This window comes from Chelonoidis abingdonii, chromosome 19, assembly GCF_003597395.2.
Source record: "Chelonoidis abingdonii isolate Lonesome George chromosome 19, CheloAbing_2.0, whole genome shotgun sequence".
In the NCBI taxonomy this organism is placed as follows: Eukaryota; Metazoa; Chordata; order Testudines; family Testudinidae; genus Chelonoidis; species Chelonoidis abingdonii.
The window spans coordinates 22,513,891-22,535,816 of NC_133787.1; the positions used below are offsets into that span (position 1 = coordinate 22,513,891).

Genomic DNA, 21,926 nt, shown 5'->3' on the forward strand with positions numbered 1-21,926 from the left:
AGCAGTATAATTATCTATGTTTTCTTTCTTATTTTTATAGTAGTAATTGAACTACAGAATATAAAAAAGCTAGTAGATTACAATGCTAAATATTTGGCAGAAGTGACAGTTCTTAGGGTTACAAAGATCAGCCCTGCTTGTTCAATATTAATGCCACAATCATTTTCTTCACCAAAACAAAATACGCCACTCTGCGTGCTTCTCTCTCCACTGATGAAATAAATTTTCTTCACAACTGGATTTCACTGACATATTACAACAATAATACTGGACTATTCTTCTATTGAAATATCACTAACATCTGGAACTCCATATAGTACCTGAAGTATAAAGATGGGCAATCCATCCAGTTCTTCAATCACACTTCCACAGTATTCACTGATAGAGAAAACTGGAGCCTCATCATTTTTATTCACAACATTGATTATGATAATTGCATAATCTTCCCATTTACCATCAGAGGCCAACAAATGAAGTTCATACATTTTTGCTTCTTCATAATCCAATGGCTGAGCAATAAAGATGACTCCTGTTTCTGGTTCAGCATCAAGTACTCCACCAGTGTTTCCAGCTGTGATCTGGTACCTTAATTTAGCATTTGCTCCTGCCAATCCCCAAAGAATATTAAATAAGATACGTATAATTTGAGGGCATTGAAATACACATTTACTTTGCACCTCTTCTACTAGATGATATTATTGATCATTATTAATGGTGTTCTATATTAATCACACCAATCAATTCTTCTCCTGATTAAAATCCACCCACAAAGTTCCGTCTCATTGTCAAAAATTTCTAGTGCTTTATTATTACAGGAGAGTCAATATATAGTACTGTAGTTAAGTGGTCTTTTAAAATGCATAGCCAAGTAAAAATATTTACAAGTATTCTTCTATTTCCAGGTCCCAACAAGTCCAATATCTACAATAAGTTTCCATGGGAAACAAAGTCTCTTGAACTAATGCCAGTGGATTAAATTTTGCCCTCACTTAGTACCCCGTGTTGGATATAGGAAGGCCAGGAGGACTGACCAAGTGTACAACTAATGGCAACTATAGTAAATGGTAACCTGCTTATAACAATAAGTTAGCATTTATAAAATTATAGACACATCTCAGAAGTAGTTCTTATTCCAAACTCAGCTTCACAGTTCACAGATCCACAGATTTTAAGGCCAGAAGGGACAACTGTGATCATTCAGGCTGACCTCCTACATAACAGAGGCTATAGAATTTCAGACCCAATAGGGGCTCTTGGATTAGTCCAAACAAAGCTTTTTACCTTTTCATTCTGGTTCCCCACCTCTTGCCTTCAATGTTACTGTCACTCTTCTCCCTCCCCACTTCACACCTGCAATTTCAATTATTTAACTTGGCTGAGAGGCCAGAGACAAAGGGCCAGATCTATATTCTTCCCAAGGCAGGTTCTTCAACACCACAAAGCAGACTTAAACTCAACATACATAGCCAGCTAAGGAGCTTCTCTTGTGTCGGGGAATCGTTCAGTGGCATAGGTACAGCATAGCTAGCTTTGCCCTTGCTCCTCTGCAACCCCCAGTATAGGTGAATGTGGCCAGTGTGCCCGTGCACTTCAGAGACCTCCTACTGCAAGAACAGAACCCTTGGGGCTGTTAAAACTAGTGCAACTTGGATAAGCCTGAGGCTGGTCTAAATTTCTCCTTTGGACTCCAATTTAGAAAGCACTTAAGCGTGTGCTAAAATTCATCCTTGTTCAGGAGATCAGTTGCTCAACTTCAGGCAGTTTCTTCCATGGGATTTAAGTACATGCTTAACTGAATTCCTGAATAGGGATATTTTTCTGAAATTGGGATTAAGATAGAAACAGTGCCCAGCAGCATAACGATCAGCGATCCAGAAAGGTAGCTGCAAGCCACCTTTACAGCCCTCTTCAGATTTTGACTGCCAAATGGCCAGTCCTAAAAATCAGGCCTCGCATCAATACCTTTCCATAGGTCACTCAGGTAAAATCATAGTACAGCTAAGCAATAAAACTAAGCCTACTGAAATGACCTACTGGCGATAGCCATATTAATAGCTGTACTTATTTCTCACACAATCCCCAAAACTGATAAAAATTATACTATTCCAGCCTGTGTCGAGTCCTACTAAATTTGTGTTCTTTCCTTTGCACCAGCAAACAACTCTCTCATTGTGCTAACAAAGCACAGACACTAAGAGCCATCCTATTCACCACCTGCCACACAGAAAATCATGCCTACAGCAAACAGAATCTACACTGGAGGTCAGAGGAATACCGCATTTATTCTAATTTAGTAGTCAATAGGATGGGGGGGTTTCCCAACACAGGGCAATACACAAAGTATATACATGAAAAGGGTCTGATTATGTGACAAATTTGCTTGTTTCTACAACAACTGTTTCGAAACTCTTGGTTGTTCATGATGATCGATCCCTACATTGCTTTGTCTCCAAACCATTTATAAAGTCCAATTTCATGTAGGACAACACTATTCCTCAGTGTGCCAAACAAGGGACAGTACAACAAATATACCGTCAATACAAAAAGAATACATTAATTTAATTGAGATTCAATCTGAATCATTCTAGTTAACTGGGAAAAATATTTTTATCATCACCCTTCTTTTAAAAAAGGGTATGATCTATACAAAATTTGTATATGCTGGCACAGAAGTTATTCACCATCATCCCATGTTAATGTATTGCCTCAAATAATAGAGTTATTTAGCTTATGCCTCATAGCCCTGTCAGTTTAGACATAAAGAAGTTTTAAAATGTAGACACAAAGACATTTTCCCTCCTAACACCACTAAATATGTCTTAGTGTGCTGAAATTAACTCATTAATATTTTAGATACAGCTATGGGGAATTCCAATACTCTACCTTCATCTTCATCATTAGCACTGACTGTAACGACAGTAGAACCCACATCCTGGTCTTCATCCACATTAACTTCATAGACACTCTGAGTGAAGACAGGTTTGTTATCATTCACGTCGCTGATAAAAATGCGCACATAGGCTGTGTCTAGAGAGACAAGAAACAAGAGATTAAAATACTCAGCTGTGCCACTTCTGTCAGCTACAATTCCTTAAACTGTCTAGCTGCACATTAAATGAAGACGAATATGCAGACAATACAGCAACAAACCCTTAGGGTTATGGACAATTTATATACCAACATTACTCAAAAGCACTTGGATATCAAATGTATGTCACATCCAATTTGTTTAAAGAGATAACATGTGAATAATTGATACCTAACATGGCAATTGTACAGTTTTAAGTCATAACTTTTTGTCCTGAAGCCACAAAAGCCCAGTTTTAACTCTTTGTTTAAACACAACCAACGTGATTTCTTTTAAACTCTTGAGCTTTTCTGTTCAGCATTTCATTACTGGCCCAAACTGAGTGCAGTGCAGCATGTAGTGCTTTCAGAAGCCCCTCCATTACCCAGGCTAGGTTTGCCTCCTGTGTTAAAGAAGTAGGTGTGGTTTTGCTACTTAGGAATTACTCTCTACAATCCATCAGCTCTAAGGTGATGATTTTCATTTAGTTTCAGAACTGAAAACTTGCCTGGTCATCATATTAAATATTTCTTCCAGTTCTGAGACAATGGACACAGAGAGAAACAACAAAAAAACCCTTTCACAAGTGAGCATGGACAAAAATAAATTACAATTTAAAACTTGATTAAAGGGTTTTCTTTTATAGGAAGAGAGCTAAAAATCACACTTGATACACTGGTTCATTTCTTACCAGAGTTTGGTCGCCCACGTTTTCCAGGTCGAGCAGATTCAAAGCCATCTATCGACTTTACTTCCAAGAGATATGACCCCTTCTTCTCTCTGTCAAATACTGTGGTACTGTATATGGAGCCTGTCTGTGAGTCTAAGCGAAAACATGTATAGTCCCCATTACGGTCATGTAACAGAAAGTAAGTAATCTGAAAGGTAAAAAGAAGATGATTATGCCATACTTCCATTCTGTTGGATAACTCACAAGTGAACAATTATTCAAGAACAAACAAATGGTCTTGTAGATAAAGCAGTTGGCCAGGACTCAAGACATCTTGGTACAATTCCCAATTCTGTGACAGACTCCCTATGTAATCATGAGCAAGTCACTTAACTTCCTTGTGCCCATAAGTAAAATGGAGATAATCATACTTATTTTCTCCTGCCCTTTATCTGTCTTGTCTATCTAGATTGGAAGTTCTTTGGCGCAAGTATTGTCTCTTACTACAGATTTGTAAAGTGCTTTACTTTACAGCTCCCAATCTCAGCTGGAGTCTCTAGATGCTACTGTAACACAAAATAAATAAACAAACAAGCAAAAGCATAAGCAAATTTGAACTGTAAGAACATCTTAAAAATTATGGGTCAAATTCTAATACGTATTATATGCATGAGTGGGTCTGACTGACTGGTGTGCACCCAAGGACAACATTTGTCTGTATGGTCAAGCCAAAATTTTCAAAAGTGACTACTGATTTATGAATGCTTTATTTCTTGGATGCTCAACTTGAGACATTACAGACATGCCTGATTTTCAGAGTGAATGCTCAACACTTTCTGAAAATCAGGCACCTTTCAGGCATCTCACATTGAGCACGTGGTTCAGACAGAGGCATCCCTATGGGGAGGATCTATTAATGGAGATTCTCTATGTCCTAGTAAAGAGGAGAGAATGGAAGATGATAAAATACAGGTAGGATCTGATGAGAAACTGTCAAATGAAAAAAGTTCCATTCAATTACATCATGTAATGTCAGACAGCTAAAAAGTGACAAGTTTTCTGAAGTGTTTATATACAAATGCTAGAAGTCTAAATAATAATAAGGGTGAACTAGAGTGCTCGTATTAAATGAGGATATTAATATAATAGGCGTAACTGGAACTTGGTGGAATGAGGATAATCCATGAGACACAGTAATACCACAGTACAAAATATATCGGAAGGACAGAACAAGTTGTGCTGCTTTTATATGAAAGAAAGCAGAACAAGTCGTTTCTTTAATATGAAAGAAAACATAGAATCAAATGAAGTAAAAATCTTAAATGAAACAAACTGTACCATAGAATCTCTATGGATAGTAATTCCATGCTCTAATAATAAAAATGTAGCAGTAGGGATATATTACCGATCATCTGACCAAGATGGTGATAGTGACTGAAATGCTCAGGGAGATTAGAGAGGCTATAAAAATAAAAAACTCAATAATAATGGGGATTTCAACTATCCCCACATTGACTGTGTGCATGTCACCTCAGGATGGGAGGCAGAAATAAACTTTTTTGACACCTTAAATAATCTGGACCCACAAGAGGAGAGGCAATTCTTTAGTCCTAAATGCAGCACAGGATCTGTTCCAAGAGGTGAGTATAGCTGGACCACTTGGTAATGGTGACCATAATATAATTAAATTTAACATCCCTGTGCCAGGGAAAACACCACAGCAGCCCAACACTGTAGTATTTAATTTCAGAAAGGGGAACTACACAAAAATGAGTTGGTTAGTTAAACAGAAATTAAGAGGTACAGTGCCAAAAGTGAAATCCCTGCAAGCTGCATGGAACCTTTTTAAAGACACCATAATAAAGGCTCAACTTAAATGTATGTGCCCAAATTAAAAAATATAGTAAGATAACAAACAAAGTGCCACCATGGCTAAACAACAAAGTAAAAGAAGCAGTGAGAGGCAAAAAGGCATCCTTTAAAAAGTGGAAATTAAATCATAATGAGGAAAATAGAAAGGAGTATAAGCTCTGGCAAATGAACCGTAAAAATATAATTAGGAAGACCAAAAAAGAATTTGAAGAACAGTTAGCCAAAGACTCAAAAAGTAATAGCAAATATTTTTTTAAATACATCAGAAGCAGGAAGCCTGCTATAGAACCAACGGGGCCACTGGATGATCAAGGTGCTGAAGGAGCACTCAAGGACGATAAGACCATTGCAGAGAAACTAAATGAATTTTTTGCATCGGTCTTCACAGCTGAGGATGTGAGGGAAATTCCCAAATCTGAGCCATTTTTTTTAGCTGAAAAATCTAAGGAACTGTCCCAGATTGAAGTGTCATTAGAGGACAAACTGATAAACTAAACAGTAATAAGTCACCAGTAATAAGTTAGGACCAGATATTATTCACCCAAGAGTTCTGAAGGAACTCCAATGTTCAATTGCAGAACTACTAACTGTAGTTTGTAACCTATCATTTAAATCAGCTTTTATACCAAATGACTAGAGAATAGCTAATGTGACGCCAATTTTTAAAAAGGGCTCCAGAGGTGATCCCAGCAATTGCAGGCTGGTAAGCCTGACTTCTGTACGAGGCAAACTGGTTGAAACTATAGTAAAAACCCCCAAAATTGTCAGACACAAAGTTGAACATAATTTGTTGGGGAAGAACCAACATATTTTTTGTAAAGGGAAATCATGCTTCACCAATCTACTAGAAATCTTTAAGGGGGTTCAACAAGCATTTGGAAAGGGGATTCCCAGTCGGAATACTGTACTTAGATTTCCAGACAGCCTTTGACAAGTCCCTCCACCAAAGGCCTTAAGGAAAGTTAAAGTTATTGAGATAAGAGGAGGTCCTCTCGAATGGACTGGTAACTGGCTTAAAGATAGGAACAATGGTCAGAATAAAGGCAGTTTTCAGAATTTGAAGAGAGGTAAATAGTGGTGTCCCCCACCCACAGGTCTGTATTGGGCCAGTCCTATTAAACATTATTCATAAATGATCTGGAAAAAGGGATAACAAAAGTGGCGATGGCAAACATCTGCAAGATGATACAAAACTATTCAAGTAGTTAAGTCCCACGCAGACTGCGAAGAGCTACAAAAGCCACAAAGGGTGACTGGGTTCTAACACAAAGCAGATGAAATTCCAATTTGATAGATGCAAAATAATGTACTTGGAAACACACATTATAAAAACGTTAAAAACATAAATGGCCACTAGATCAGTACCAAAGGTCTATCTAGCTCAGTAATCTGGTTGCTTCGACAGTGCACCACATCTATCCACTGACAAAGGTTTTCACAGGTGACTGTGGCATTGTGTGAAGTACTTCTTAGTTTTTTAAACCTGGTGCCTATTAAGTTTATTGGGTGACCCCTGGATCACAGACCACAAAGGAAGATCCTTAGGCCTGGTCTCACTTTGTCTTTTTATACGATTTAGCAGCGTTAAACATTTACGCTGTACCCGTACACACACAAGGCCTTTAATCGATATAAAGGCTCTTTAAACCGTTTCTGACTACTCCCGACGAGAGGAGTAGCCTAAATTATTACCATATGGATTAGGGTTAGTGTGCCGCAAAGACGGTATTGGCCTCGGGCGATACCACAGTGCACCACTGTGACCGCTCACAGAAACTCGGATGCAGTGGCCGGTAAACAGGAAAGCCCGCGAATTTTAGTTTCATTTCCGTTGCCCAATGGAGGTCCCAGACAGTCGACATGGTAGAGCTCTGGATCAGCACGGTGCACAAGCAAGTCTCCGAGAACGAAAAGAGCTTCCCAGCCAGGACCGCTAAGGCAGTACTGGATCTGATCTCGTATAGCTGGGAAACAGATCTGTTCTAACAGAACTCCTGTCCATAGAAGATCGAAATGAAAAACATGTGAAAAAGTCCACAGGCCATGATGGAGAGGCAACAGCAGACTCAGGCAGTGCAGAGTGAAGTTAAAGGAGCTCAGCAAGCACCAAGAAAACCCAGAAGCAAACAGAAGTCCAGGGCAGGGCCGAAAAATGCCGCTTCTACCTGAGCGCCATGCAATTCTAGGCGGGGTCAGCCACCACTACCCCCACCCCCGTCCCTGGATCTGAGGCGGGTGGTAATCTCAGCACATGCTGAGGATTCTGCGACAGGGAAGATGAGGAGGAGGAGAGGAGAGACAAGCTTGCAGAGAGCCACCCAGCACTCCGTTAGACCCAAACAGCCAGGAGCTTTTCTCACCCAGCGGAATTACCCTCCAGCCCTCCCCAAGAGCCACTAGCCAGACAGTGAAGGCCATGGAAAAGCGACCTCTGGAATGTGCCTTTGTAAATATAAAACATGGTTATAAAAAGCAGCATTTTTAATGATTGATTTGCCCTGAGGACTTGGGATACATTTGGGCCAGAAGGTTATTGGAAAAGTTTGTTTAATATGTCTGGGATAAGAGGCGGAAATCTTCACAGGACATGCTCCATGAAGCGCTCCTGGAGGTACTCCAAAAGCCTTGCAGACGGTTCTGGGCAAGGCAGCTAATTCCGTCACCATGGTAGGACACTTGACCACGCCATCATGTAGCAAGTAATGGGTATCATTGCATGACAAAGCATGAGCTGCGTATGGTCCCGGTGACGCTGGCAGTCAAGAAACACCGTCATTATATCTGCGGCTGTGTTAGTCCTCAGGAGAGGTGATATCGTCATAGTAACCTAGTTGAAATTCAGAATTTAAAGTAAGGGGACACACAGATGCCAATTCCTACTGGGCTGTTGCCAGTTGCTTAAAAGAAATCCTTCCTTCAGATAGCAGGGGGAAGGGGAGGAGGGGGAATGGCGCTGAGCTTTTTTGCAATTGCTAGCAGGGCTCTTCCTGCTACCAGCCACGCGGAGGGGGGAGGGGTAAAGCGATAATCCCAGAGAAATTATGGGGGAGTGGTTTTCTGCGCTGCATGTTAACAGGAAAGAAGCAGCAACTGAACGGGATATGCTTGATATTTGGAAGGGAGGGCACTGGTGTATATGAGGGGGGGAGGATGCAGAAGCCAAAAGACAATGGCTTAACCCATGCCGTCAAGCTGAATTCTGATGGCCCAGAACTGCATCTGTGAGAATCTGTAACCAAGAACCACAGGCCACTCAATTGTAAGATGCAAAATGTGACCTTGTAGTGAAAATCACATGTGCTACGTAAGGGAATAGTGTTGTTCACTGTGAAAGAGAAAGCAGTGTCTGTAAAATGGATCTTTTTAAATACTTCTCTCTCTTTTTTCCCCCCTCTATGCAGCTGCAATTTTTCAAGCCTCCCTACTCCATCGAAGGCTAACCTCAGATAAGCAGCGGAAAAAAGACACGAGATGAAATATTTCTCGGAAATCATGGAAGTGACCCGCAGTGAAAAAAGCTTCATCTGAATAGTGGAAGGACATGTACAAATTACACGAAAGATGCCAGTGAACATGAGAACAGGAGGGACCAACGTGAGATAGGAGGGACCAACGTGAGAAAGGAGGGACGCATACGAGATGAGAGGTGGTGGCAGAAGATCAGCGGTGGCGGGATCACGCTGGGCTGCTACGTGATCAAATTGAATTCCTCCGAGTCGTGGAGCTTCAGGAACAGCACAGGGTCACAGAGTGTCGCTGCAGCCCCTGTATAACCATTCTTCCCCCCTCACCATGTTCCATATCTTCCCACCGAGCGTGTAAGAACGCGTGGAGGAAGGATTCGTGCACCCGCCGGTGGATGCTTCCACACAAGGCTGTCATTACTTTTGAAACTTTTTAAGTGGCCTTTTTCTTTTGCTCCTTCCCTCCCAAACCACACCCGATACACTTGTCAGTTCTCTTCCTCCTTTTATAATGACTTTTTAATAAAGAATACATGATTTTTTTAAACGATAGTGCCTTTAATTTTTAAGCAAGCGTAATCAAAGGGGAGGGTAGGCTGACTTACAGGAATAAGTCAATCAAGCGGGGTTGTTCATCAAGGGAAACAAACACACAGTCACACCGTTACCCTGGCCATGATGAACTCGTTTTCAAAGCTTCTCTGATGCCACCACTTCCGGTGTGCTTCCTTTTATCGCCCTGGTGTCTGCTGCGCTATTCAGCGGCCAGGTATTTGCCTCATCTTCCCACCCCGCATAAAGGTCTCCCCTTACTCTCACAGAGATGTGAGCACAGTTAGCAGCAGCAATTTAACAATGGGGACATTGGTTTTGCATGAGGTCTGAGCTAGTCAGTAATGTGCGCCAGCACGCCTTTAAACGGCCAATGCACATTCTACCACCATTTTGCACTTGCTCAGCCTGTAGCTGAACAATCTGACTACTGTCTGGGCTGCCTGTGTATGCTTCATGATCCAATGGCATCAAGGGTAGGCTGGGGTTCACCAGGATAGCTACAGGCATTTCACATCCCCAACTGTTATTTTCTGGTCTGGGGAAGTAATTGTCCCTTGCTGGCAGGGTTTTAAACAGAGTAGTGTTCCTTGAGCGCGGCATCATGAACCCTCCCTGGCCATCCCACGGGATGGTTCTGAAACGTCCCTTTGTGATCCACCAGTTGCTTGCAGCACCATGGGAAAAGTACCTCTTGCATTTACGACTGGGGCCTGGTGCTCCAGTGCCAAGTAGGGTATGGTTCCATCTATTGCCCCCCGCCCCCAGTTAGGAATCCCATTCCGCAGCAAAGCCATCCACTATGACCTGCCACGTTTCCCAGAGTCACTACCTTTGTAGCAGCCAGTTTTTGATTTGCTTTGGCTACTTGCATCACAGCAGCCCCCAACAGTAGATTTTTCCACTCCAAATTTGATTCCCAACTGACCGGTAGCTGTCTTGGATTGCAAGCTTCCAGGGGCTATTGCCACTCGCTTCAAACTGTGAGGCGCTTGCTCTTCATTTGGTATTATGGCGTTCCGGGCAGGGGAAAGCAAGTTACAACGTTCCATTGACAGTTGCCCTTATCATGCAAACTTTCGCAGCCACTGGATCATCCCAAACCTTGCAAACTATTGCGGTCTCCGAGTCTTGCTTGTTTCCCGGGCCCAAATCGGCGTTTCAATGGCTTAGACCTGCCCATTACAGCAGGATCTCCAATGCGCAGGGGCCCGCCGTTTGAGAGAATTCTTGTGTCACATGTCCTCATCACTCTCGTCGCCGCGCTCCATAGCCACCTCCTCCTCGCCTGACTTTGCAGGTCCTGGTTCAGCACAGACTGCACGAACAATGAGCAGGTGTTTACAACGTCCACGATTGCGGTCTTGATCTGAGCAGGGTCTATGCCTGCTGTTGCATATTGGCGTTTGTCAAGTTCACCCAAGAAAAAGGCGCCAAAATGGTTGGTCTGCTGCTTTTCACAGAGGGAGGGGTGGCTTTTACCAGAACCATCCGCACACAATTGTTTTTGCCCATCAGGCACTGGATCTCAACCCAGAATTCCAAAGGGGCGGGGGAGCTGTCGGGACTATGGGTAAGCCTACGGATAGCTAGGACACCCAACAGTGCATACGCTTCCGGAAATCAACGCCTGCCTTCGATACATGAGCACACACCAAATTAATGTGCTTAGTGTGGCCTGTGCACTCGGACTTCTGATAGCATGTTCAAAATGTTTTATGTAAAATTGGAATAATTACTCCCTTAGTGCTGTAGAATTCTTTTAGCTCCATGACGTTCCGCTGGAGCTCCAATAATCTGCACTACACGCTAGATTTCAGGCTTTTAACTGTTCCATAGCGGATGGTCCTAGAAATGCCTTTCTGTCCACAATATCAAAACATTCAGAACAGTGGGGATTAAAAATGATGGCGTCTATCTGTATTTACTGTTAACCACTCTCATGAGAAAGAAATCTTGGAGTCATTGTGGATAGTTTCCTTGAAAACATCCACTCAGCATGAGCAGCCGGCAGCAAAAACGCAAATAGAACGTTGGAATCATAGAAGGGTACTAATAAGACAAAATATTCTATTGCTCTATATTAATCCATGGTACCCCCACATTTTGAATGCTGCATACACATGTTGGCGCCCCATCAACAAAAAAGTATACTGGAACTGGAAAAGGTTCAGAAAAGGGCAATAAAAATGATTAGAGTATGGCATGGCTTCCGTATGAGGAGCGATTAATAAGACTGGGACTTTCCAGCTTGGAAAGGGACAACTGGGGGAATTGATAGAGGTCTATAAAACCATGACTGGTGTGGAGAAGTAAATAAGGGAAGTGTATTACTTCGTCTCATAAACAAGAACTAAGGGGTTACCAACACGAAATTAATAGGCAGCAGGTTTAAAACAACAAAGGAAGTATTTTTTTAACATAATGCACAGTCAAACTGTGGAATTCCTTGCCAGAGGAATTGTAAGGCCCAAGACTATAACAGGATTTAAAAAAGAACTGATAAGTTAATGGAGGATAGGTCTATCAATGCTATAGCCAGCGAGGGCAGGATCCCTAGCCTCTGTTTGACAGAAGCTGGGAATGGGCGATAGGGGGATGAATCACTTGCATGATTACCTGTTCTGTTCATTCCTGTTCATTATTTTTCTGGGACACCTGGCATTGAAGACAGGATGCTGGGCTAGATGAAACCTTTAGTCTCACCCCAGTACGGCCGTCTTTACGTAAAAATTGAGGGGGCCCAAAATTATTAAGGACTTTTGAAAATCCTTTGCCATCAACATCTTCTTAATCCCTAATAGGAAGACAAATGCTATTCTGGAAAGTTGGTATAATCTAGGCTTGGTCTACACTATGCGTTTAAACTGATTTTGCAGCGTTAAATCGATTTAACGCTGTACCCGTCCACACTACAAGGCCTTTACATCGATATAAAAGGACTCTTTAAATCGGTTTCTGCATCTCCCGACCGAGGAGAGTACACTAAAATTGGTATTTACCATATCGGATTAGGGTTGTGTGGCCGCAAATCGACGTATTGGCCTCTGGGCGGTATCCCACAGTGCACCACTGTGACCGCTCTGGACAGCAATCTGAACTCGGATGCCGTGGCCAGGTAAACAGGAAAAGCCCACGAAATTTTGATTTTCATTTCCAGTTTGCCCCAGCGTGGAGCTCTGGTCAGCACGGGTGGCAATGCAGTCCCAAATCCAAAAGAGCTTCCAGCATGGACCGTACAGGAGATACTGGATCTGATCGCTGTATGGGGAAACAAATCTGTTCTATCAAAGCTCCATTACAGAAGACGAAATGCCATAGTGTTTGAAAAAACATCTCCAGGCTACACAGTGCCGCGTGACAGCTAACGGGAAGCCAGAGATTCAATGGACACTCAGGAGGGAGGAGGGGGTACTGAGGACTCCAGCTATCCCACAGTCCACGGCAGTCTCTGAAAAGTATTTTGCATTCTTGGCTGAGCTACCAATGCCTGTAGGTTCAAACACATTGTCCGGCGTGGTTCACAGAATAGCTCGTCAATTTACTCCCCACCCCCACGTGATAAGAAAAGGGAAAGAAATCATTTCTTGACTTCTTTCAATGTCACATGTCTACTGAATGCTGCTGGTAGACGCGATGCTGCCAGCATGAAGCGCAGTATCCACTACTCTCCCTGCCCGGTGGCAGACGGTTTGCAGTAGGACTGGTAACCGTCCTTGTTATCACCATGAGTGCTCTGGCTGGCTTCAGGTGAGGCTGGCCGGGGCGCCTGGGTAAAAATAGGAATGATCTCCGGTCTTTCCCAGTAGATGGTACAGAACAGCTGGTAACCGCTTTCATCACAGCAACTGGGGGCTGAGCTTCATCAGCCCCCCTCCCTTTCCTGTGTAAAGAAAAGATTCCGTCCTGCCTGGACTGTCATAGCAGCAGCATGCTGGGCTTCTCTCCCCCGCACCGCTTAAGTCCTGCCTGGACTGTCAATAGCACCGGGATGCTGCCTCCCCCTCATTTATGTCACTAAAAACTCAGTTTTCTTATTTCCTGCACTATTACTTCATCACCAAATGGGGGGGACACTGCCACGGTAGCCCAGGAAGGTTGGGGGAGGCGGGGAAGCAACGGGTGGGGTTGTTGCAGGGGCCCCCCCGTGAATGGCATATAGCTCATCATTTCTGCGGGATCTGACGGAGCAGCTGTGCTCTCTGATTCACTTGCGTTCTATAGTACACTGCCCCATGTTCTAGGCAGGACTGACTATTTTAGAACCATAAACGAAGGATGACTTGGGGAGTCATTCCCAGTTTTGCTTTTGCGCCCCCCGGCCGATCTCAGCCAGGGCACCCATGATAGCAGCAGACAGTACAGAAGGACAGATAACCGTCATCTCACTGCCAATTTACGCCGGCAGCAGACAGTACAGAACGACTGATAACCGTCTCTGTTATCATGCAAAAGCAAATGAATGCTGCTGTGTTAGCGCTGGAGTATCGCCTCTGTCCGCGGCATCCAGTACACATACGGTGACTGTTGAAAAAAAAAAAGCTGAACAGGCTCCATGGTTGCCGTGCTATGGTGTCTGCGAGGGGCATCCAGGAAAAAGGGCGTGAAATGATTGTCTGCCGTTGCTTTCCTGGAGGAAAGAATGACTTACGACATTTACCCAGAACCACCCGACACCCGCGACAATGATTTTTGCCCCATCAGCCACTGGGCTCTCAACCCAGAATTCTAAGGGGCGGGGGAGACTGCGGCAACTATGGGATAGCTACGGAATAGCTACCCACAGTGCAACGCTCCGGAAATCAACGCTAGCCTCGGACCTTGGATGCACATCACCGAATTAATGTGCTTAGTGTGGCCGTGTGCACTCGACTTTATACAATCTGCTTTATAAAACTGGTTTATGTAAAATCAGAATAATCCCGTAGTGTAGGCTTACCCTAGGATTCTTCAACTCTTTGCTTACCTCACCATTCTGACCCAGGTCTAGGTCGGTGGCAGAGACTTGAAGAACAAATGTCCCAATATCAGCTCCCTCTGTTACTGAGGCTTCATATATTGACGAAGTAAAGAAAGGGACATTGTCATTGACATCTAAAATATTCAAAAAGAAGAGCTCATTATTCATAATTAAATGTATGTAAGAATTATAAAACTTCTAGTAAGTCTTTTGGCTAATGTACTACAGTGTAATTGTTACTATGTTACACACCTATTATATTGACATGGACAGTAGTGAATGCTGCCAGAGGCATTGCAGCAACATTCTGGGCCCGAACTTTCAGCACAAAGCTTTTTGTTGTTTCATAATCTAATGGCTCAGCTACTAGGATTGAAGCAGAACCATCTTCTCTGTTTGGAGTCAGATAGAAACGAATTGGCATGTTGGTCTCTGGAACAAGTCCATCTTCTAGATTATAGGTCACACGAGGGTCACCCATGGGAGAAGTTGCTTTAATTGTCTGTGCAGTTGAAAATGTTCAAATAATCAGTTTTGCAGGGACAGAATTTTTTTTAATACAAGTTATGTGCAGCCCCCTCCCCAAATTCTTCAAAACTCTGTAAAAATCTAATCTCTGTATTATCAGGCAGGTCAGTTTCAATCAAAGATTACCACTCACCACAGATTACCACCCATCCCTGTCCTGATTTTTTACACTTGCTATCTGGTCACTCTATATATATATATATAGCAAGTGTAAAAAATCAAGGCAGGGATGGGGGAGTAATAGGGGCCTGTATAAGACAAAGCCCTATACAATCGGGACATTTGGTCACTTTTTATATATAATATATTTTACAATTATTTGACAAAGTTGTGTTAGTTTCTGGTTCTGTGCAACCAAACAGAATGAGGCCATCAATATAAGAATATACATTGTCAGCCCTATAATCCTATTAGATAAAAATCATAAAATTCAAAAAAAGAGCAATTAAAGTCATGATGAGACAGAATCCCATATTTAAAGAAACATTTAAATAGGAGTTTTTATTTACTAATACTAAGCTGAGTTCTGTTCTCACATCTGTCCAAATATACTGAAGTCAAGTGGAGGTTGCATAGATATAAATGAGAGCAAGGACAGGCCCATTATTTTAAACACTCTCAGAAATTAAAGTGACAGCAGATCAGTAGACGTTTCACTCTTTAGGATTATAAAAACTATTAACAATTTTTAACCAAAGATCCATTTCCTGGTATTTCACAATCTATAAAAACAACTTACCACAATGTGAGTATCTCGTGTGGTATTCTCTGGAATGACAACTTCGTAACTGTCTCTTTCCCACTGTGGGGGCTGATTTTTTGCACTAGTAATCGTTACAGCCAGCTCAACCTTACTGCTCCTGTTTCCTCCATCTGTGGCAATAATCTCTTGAGTTGTAAATGACCTCTAAGTGAAAAAAATATATTATTTCATTACTGGGTTTTCTGATCAGGGTTTGAGTTTGTTAATTATTTCCCCTTCAAAAAAAGACAGTTACCTTTTCCGTAAATGGTTTTCTTCGAGATGTGTTCCTCATGTCTATTTCATAATAGGTGTGCGTGCTGGCCACATGCACTGGTGTCGGAAGATTTTCCCCTAGAAGTACCCGTAGGGGAGCGCCCCTAGAAACCCCTAGAGTGGCGCCTCCATGATGCAGTATAAGGGGTGCTGTGCACTCCCCGCACCCTCATTCCTGCTTGCCGGACAACTCCGACAGAGGGAAAGGAGTGCGGGATATGGAATAGACAGGAGCAAAACATCTCGAAGAACACCAGTTACGAAAAAGGTAACTGTTTTTTCTTCTTCGAGTGATTGCTCATGTATATTCTACAATAGGTGATTCCAAGTTATATCTGTTGGAGGTGAGTAGAAAGTCACAAATTCTCAGGATGGAGAACCGCCCTGCCAAACCCAGTGTCCTCTCTGGTTCGCGAGATGATTGAATAGTGCAAGTGTGAACTGAAGACCATGTGGCAGCGCTGCAGATGTCCTGAATGGGGACATGGGCTAAAAAGGCAGCAGACAAGGATTGAGCCCCAGTCGAGTGTGCCCTTAAAATCAGTGGCAGAGGGATTCCCACCAGGTCATAACAGGTACCAATGCATGAGGTGATCCAGTTGGAGAGCTGCTGGGTGGAGATCAGCCGACCCCTCATGCGTTCAGCCAAGGAGATGAACAGCTGCGAAGACTTCCTGAATAGCTTAGTCCATTCCAAGTAAAAGGCCAGAGCCCATCTCACATCCAGCATGTGGAGGCAGCGCTCCTCACTGGAAGCATGGGGCTTGGGGCAGAGGACCGGCAGGAAAATGTCCTGACCCATGTGGTAGCCAGAGACCACCTGTGGGAGGAACGAAGGATGTGGGCGGAGCTGGACCTTATCCTTATGGAACACCATGTACTGTGGCTCGGAGGTCGGGGCCCTGAGTTCCGAGACCCGTCTAGCTGACGTGATCGCCACCAGGAAGGCTACCTTCCACAGGAGATGCGACCAGGAGCACATAACTAGCGACTCAAATGGGGGACCTGTCAACTGGGCCAGCACCAAATTCAGGTCCCACTGCGGGACTGGGGGCCTAATGTACAGGAAGAGATGATCCAACACCTTAAGGAATCACTCAGTCATGTCATGTCATGTCACGTCATTGGAGAATACCATGTGCTCCTGCACCAGTGGGTGAAAGGCCAATATGGCCGCCAAGTGCACCTTGACGGATGAGGATGCCAGACCCTGAGCTCTAAGGTGAAGGAGGTAGTCCAAAATGAGCTCTGTCAGGGCAGCCACACGAGGAAAGCCCTGCTCAGCCACCCTCTGAGAAAACCAAGACCACTTTGCCAAGTAGGCTCGGCGTGTGGAGGATTGCCTGCTTTCCAAGAGGATGCACTGAACCCCTTCTGAGCATGTCCTTTACTCCCAGCCTAACCACTGAGCAATCACGCCATGAGGTGGAGTGCTGCTAGGTTGGGGTGAGCAGGTTGGGTGGGACGGTAATGGCCACAGTGGGGCGACCTCCAGGCTTGTCAGGGTCCCATACCAATGCTGCCGGGGTCATGCCAGGGCAATCAGGAGGACCCAGATCCTGTCTGTCTTTATCTTTTCCAGAACTTTGCCGATCAGTAGGAGTGGGGGGAAGGCATTGAGAAACTGGCCCGACTAGGACAGGAGGAAGGCATCGGAGATAGCGCCCCGTCCCAGCACCCCTCTGGAGCAGAACTGGGGGACATTGACAGTTCTTCCAAGTTGCGAACAGGTCCACCTGGGGAGTTCCCCACTCTTGGAAAAGTCTGTGCATGAGAGGAGAAATCCCTGCTCAAGCAATCTGCCCACGAGTTCCAGGCGCCCGGTAGGTGGTAGCCCTGTAAGCAAATGTTGTGGGCTATACAGAAGTTCCACATCTTGAGGGCTTCCAGGCAGAGGATCAGGCCCCGCCTTGCCTGTTGATGTAAAACATCAAGGCCATGTTGTCTGTGAGAACCCTGACCACCCTGCCCTTCTGGTGCGAGCAGAACACCACGTACACCAGCCAGACTGCCCTGAGCTTGATGTTTATGTGGAGGGCCAGGTCCTGTGCAGACCACAGACCTTGGGTCTGAATGTCTCCCATATGGGCTCCCCACCTCAGGTGCAATGCATCGGACACCAGTTCCATTTACAGGGGCCTGCCTCTGAAGAGGACCCCCGCGGAGGACGACCATTGTAGGGAGGCCATCACCAGCTCAGGCACAGTGAGGACGTTGTCCATCCTGTCTCTGGCCTGGGAGAACACCAAGGCCAACCAGAGCTGGAGGGGCCTCATCCTGAGTCTGGCATGGTGAACCACATATGTGCACGCCAACATGTGACCCAAGAACTGGAGATATGCTCTGGCTGTTGTCACTGGAAACCTCGTGATTGTGTCGATGAGCCTTTTCAGGGTCTCAAACCTGTCCGTTGGGAGGGAGGCTCTGGCCAACACGGCGTCCAGGACTGTCCCAATAAACACTATGCACTAATGTGGACTTGGTCTCATTTACCAATATGCCCAGGATGGCGCACGTGGACAGAAGGAGCACCACGTGATCCCGCACCTGCGACTGGGAGCTGCCCTTGACCAGCCAGTCGTCCAGATAGGGGAAGATCTGGACCCCTTGGTGCCTGAGGTAGGCCGCCACCACAGACATATACTTTGTAAATACCCTCGAGGCAATGGACAGGCCAAATGGGAGGACCATAAATTGGTAGTGTTCCTGTCCAACCATGAAACGGAGGAAGCACCTGTGCCCTTCATATATATGGATGTGGAAGTACGCGTCCTGCAGATCAAGAGTGGGGTACCAGTCCCTGAGATCCAGGGAGGTGATGATGGAGGCCAGGGAGAACATGCAGAACTTGAGATTCACCATGTACCGCTTCAGGCCTTGCAGGTCCAGGAGGGGCGCACTAAACTAATTAAACTAAACTACTAACTACAGTTACTACTACACTGAACAAACAAGAGTTCCGGAGGAGAGCTGCAGCAAAGCTGGAGCACTTCCGAAGAACCTTGACTGGTGGCAAGGAACTGAGGGTGGGGGGAGAGCGCAGCCAAGGAGGTGCAATTCTAGGGGTCACTAGAGGCGCTCCCTTATGAGTACTGCTAGGAGAACAACTTCCGACACTGGTGCACGTGGCAAGCACACACACCTATTGTGGAATACACATGGGCAATCACTCAAAAAAGACTGTAAGCCTTAGAAAGCTTAGTATGACAGTCTAAGACTCATTGAACAATGCACCATTTTAAAAAATTGTTCCTTTGCAGAAAACTACATACAAGTACATGGTATGCACACAGTACCTGTATAGTTAATGCACTGTACCATGTGTGTGCATGCACAAAACTATACATGCTGAGTATATACTTTTATACACACACACACACACACGTTTGTGTATTTGTGAAGCTATTATCCACATCTTTTCACATCTACAACCAACCAGACATCGCACTGAGGCATAATGCACCTGTGCCTCCCCATTTCTTTCATCTTCCACTGATGCACAGTAAGAGTCCTCTTTTGACATAATCACAACAGCAATAGCTCTATGCTTATCAGAACCCATTCATTCAAGAGAAAAGCCATATCCTCAGCTGTTGTAAATCAATGTAGCTATTCTGATTTACATCCTGTGAAGATCTGGTCCTTTGGACTCTTGATCAAACCACTACTTTCCCCCTCTGAGTTCTGCTGTGACTATAAACTATACACCTGAACTACTTCACCTGGAAAGTAAAAAATTCATTTCTAGCCCTTCTAGCTATCTTAGTTACTTTCAAAAATTACTAAAGATGTCAGACTATTATAACAATTTACATAAAAAAAACTAATTTGAGGCAAGAGTCCTACTGATAGTTACTACTGAGTAGGACATAACTGTCATCTTGCTATGCATATTAGCATAGAACTATTTGAACTGAACAGACACTCAAAACATCTAAGGACAAACTATGGCTCCTCTAGCACAGGTGTGCTTTGCAGAACAGGAGCCCTTCCCCAACCCAGCTCACCAATTTGGGGGACAGCCCTAACTTGGCTGCAGACACTGGGGAGTGCAAGGGGGTCCATTAGCCCAGCTGGCAGCAATAATGGCTCCAGAAGGGGCATCTCTAAGTGAGGTGATGTTAGAACCAAGACACTAAACTGCCCATATGCCACCAGATCAACAATGCCACTCAGGTGCCCAGAGCATTACTGCCTCAGAGAGGGATAATCTGGCCCACAGAGTGCATACTGAATAAAGATACTATTGTTAGTACAGTCATTGGGTAGTATATCTTGACAGTACCCTGTTAAGAAAGTAGAGTCAAAGGGCAGTAATAATTTAATTAATCTAATAATCCCCTACTGTACATTAGAAAAAGCTCAACCATGTAATTCCAAGTTATACTGTACAATTAATTTTTTTCCCAAAAGAAGCTTAAACATTATCAAGAAAAGGTTCTTCTTAATGTTCATTTCACAGTGGTGTAAATTCAGCTCCCACTAAGACATGGGACCCAGATGCAAAAAGGTGGGAAAGTTCTGCTGCCTGCCCCAGCTAATTGCTTGGCATGTTTCATAAGCATGTGTCCTAGCCTATGCAGCTCTACTATTGAGACCTGTGGGGGCACTCAGAAACAATAAGAAAATTAAAAAAAATGAAATGTATCTGCATCCAAATTCTGTGCGCCAGCTTCACAATGGTTAAATTTAAAAGAAATAGCCAATATTTTCAAATTTAGGCATCTAAACCCTCTTTTTTTTTACTTTGACAGAAGTTAGGGCTTTTTAAGTGCTTAGACATGGGTAAAGTACCAAATGTAGGCATCCAAGTCTGAAAATTTTGTCCACGGTGCTTTCTTCCAGATGGAATATCCATGAGAGACAACCGAGTATGTACTGCAGAGTGCATAAGGCGCATTACAGTAAGGGGTTCACAACAGCAACAAACGAACTTCAGACCCCTTGCATGCATGAGCAAAGAAGAGGAAAGGCACAGGCGTCTCTCCCCTAAATTTGTAGTTCTGTATAGAAGGCAGGTACAAAGGTCAGGGTGGAGGTGGGGACATGGCCTTGACCCTGTCCATTCCCACCAGTCTGCAGAACTAGCCAGGTTCAGAGGGAAGTGCGCACTGTACCTGAGGTATGGGTTGGTTGACATACACCCAGCCTGTACTAGGATTCACTTGGAAATATGCTGGCTCTTCATTTGCTATGGAGAACGTTATGGCAGCATTTGAACCATAATCATCATCATGGGCTGCAACATGAAGAAAACTAGTCCCAACTTTTGTGTCTTCTCTCAGGAAATCTGGCAGAAGGAAAGTAGATTTGAAACTAACCCTTAACTCACTGTAGCAATATGAGCAATTCTTTAAGAAACATGAATATTTAAAGAAAAACAAATGAGAGTTACACTTTATCTACTTTGTAGCTATACCATAGGAATCAAATTGGGTGTTCAGAAGAGCTGCTATAGATTGAGGGGAAATCAAATTATCAAAATTGATAATGGGAAGAAACAACAATTAAGTACATGGAATTGTTAATTGTTAACTAATTGTTTCTCATGCGACTAGTTAAGAGAAAACCTGGGGCGGCAATTCGGCAGCGGGTACGCCAAAGGCGTGGGACCGGCAGATCATCCACAGAACTGCCGCCGAATCCATGTGACCAGTGGATCTCCCGCAGAAATACCGCCAAAGGCTCCCTGACTGCCGTGCTTGGGGTGGCAAAAAACATAGAGCCACCCCTGTTTATGAGTTTAATTCAGTATTTAATATCTAATAATTACAAAATGCTTAAATCTGATAGAC

The 21,926-nt window shown here is 44.0% G+C and overlaps 1 protein-coding gene across 1 annotated transcript in view; it reads right to left on the reverse strand.

The window, feature by feature from the left end:
• The window catches only part of LOC116829725 (neural-cadherin-like), a 123,267-nt gene that overhangs the window by 37,959 nt on the left and 63,382 nt on the right, over positions 1-21,926 (reverse strand). The window contains exons 11-17 of the mRNA XM_075073702.1: positions 21,249-21,421; positions 15,853-16,020; positions 14,838-15,087; positions 14,592-14,719; positions 3,759-3,945; positions 2,884-3,027; positions 321-604 (exon numbers count right to left, since the gene is read on the reverse strand). Coding sequence (XP_074929803.1) covers positions 321-604; positions 2,884-3,027; positions 3,759-3,945; positions 14,592-14,719; positions 14,838-15,087; positions 15,853-16,020; positions 21,249-21,421 — 1,334 coding nt within the window. The remainder of the gene's footprint in view (positions 1-320; positions 605-2,883; positions 3,028-3,758; positions 3,946-14,591; positions 14,720-14,837; positions 15,088-15,852; positions 16,021-21,248; positions 21,422-21,926) is intronic.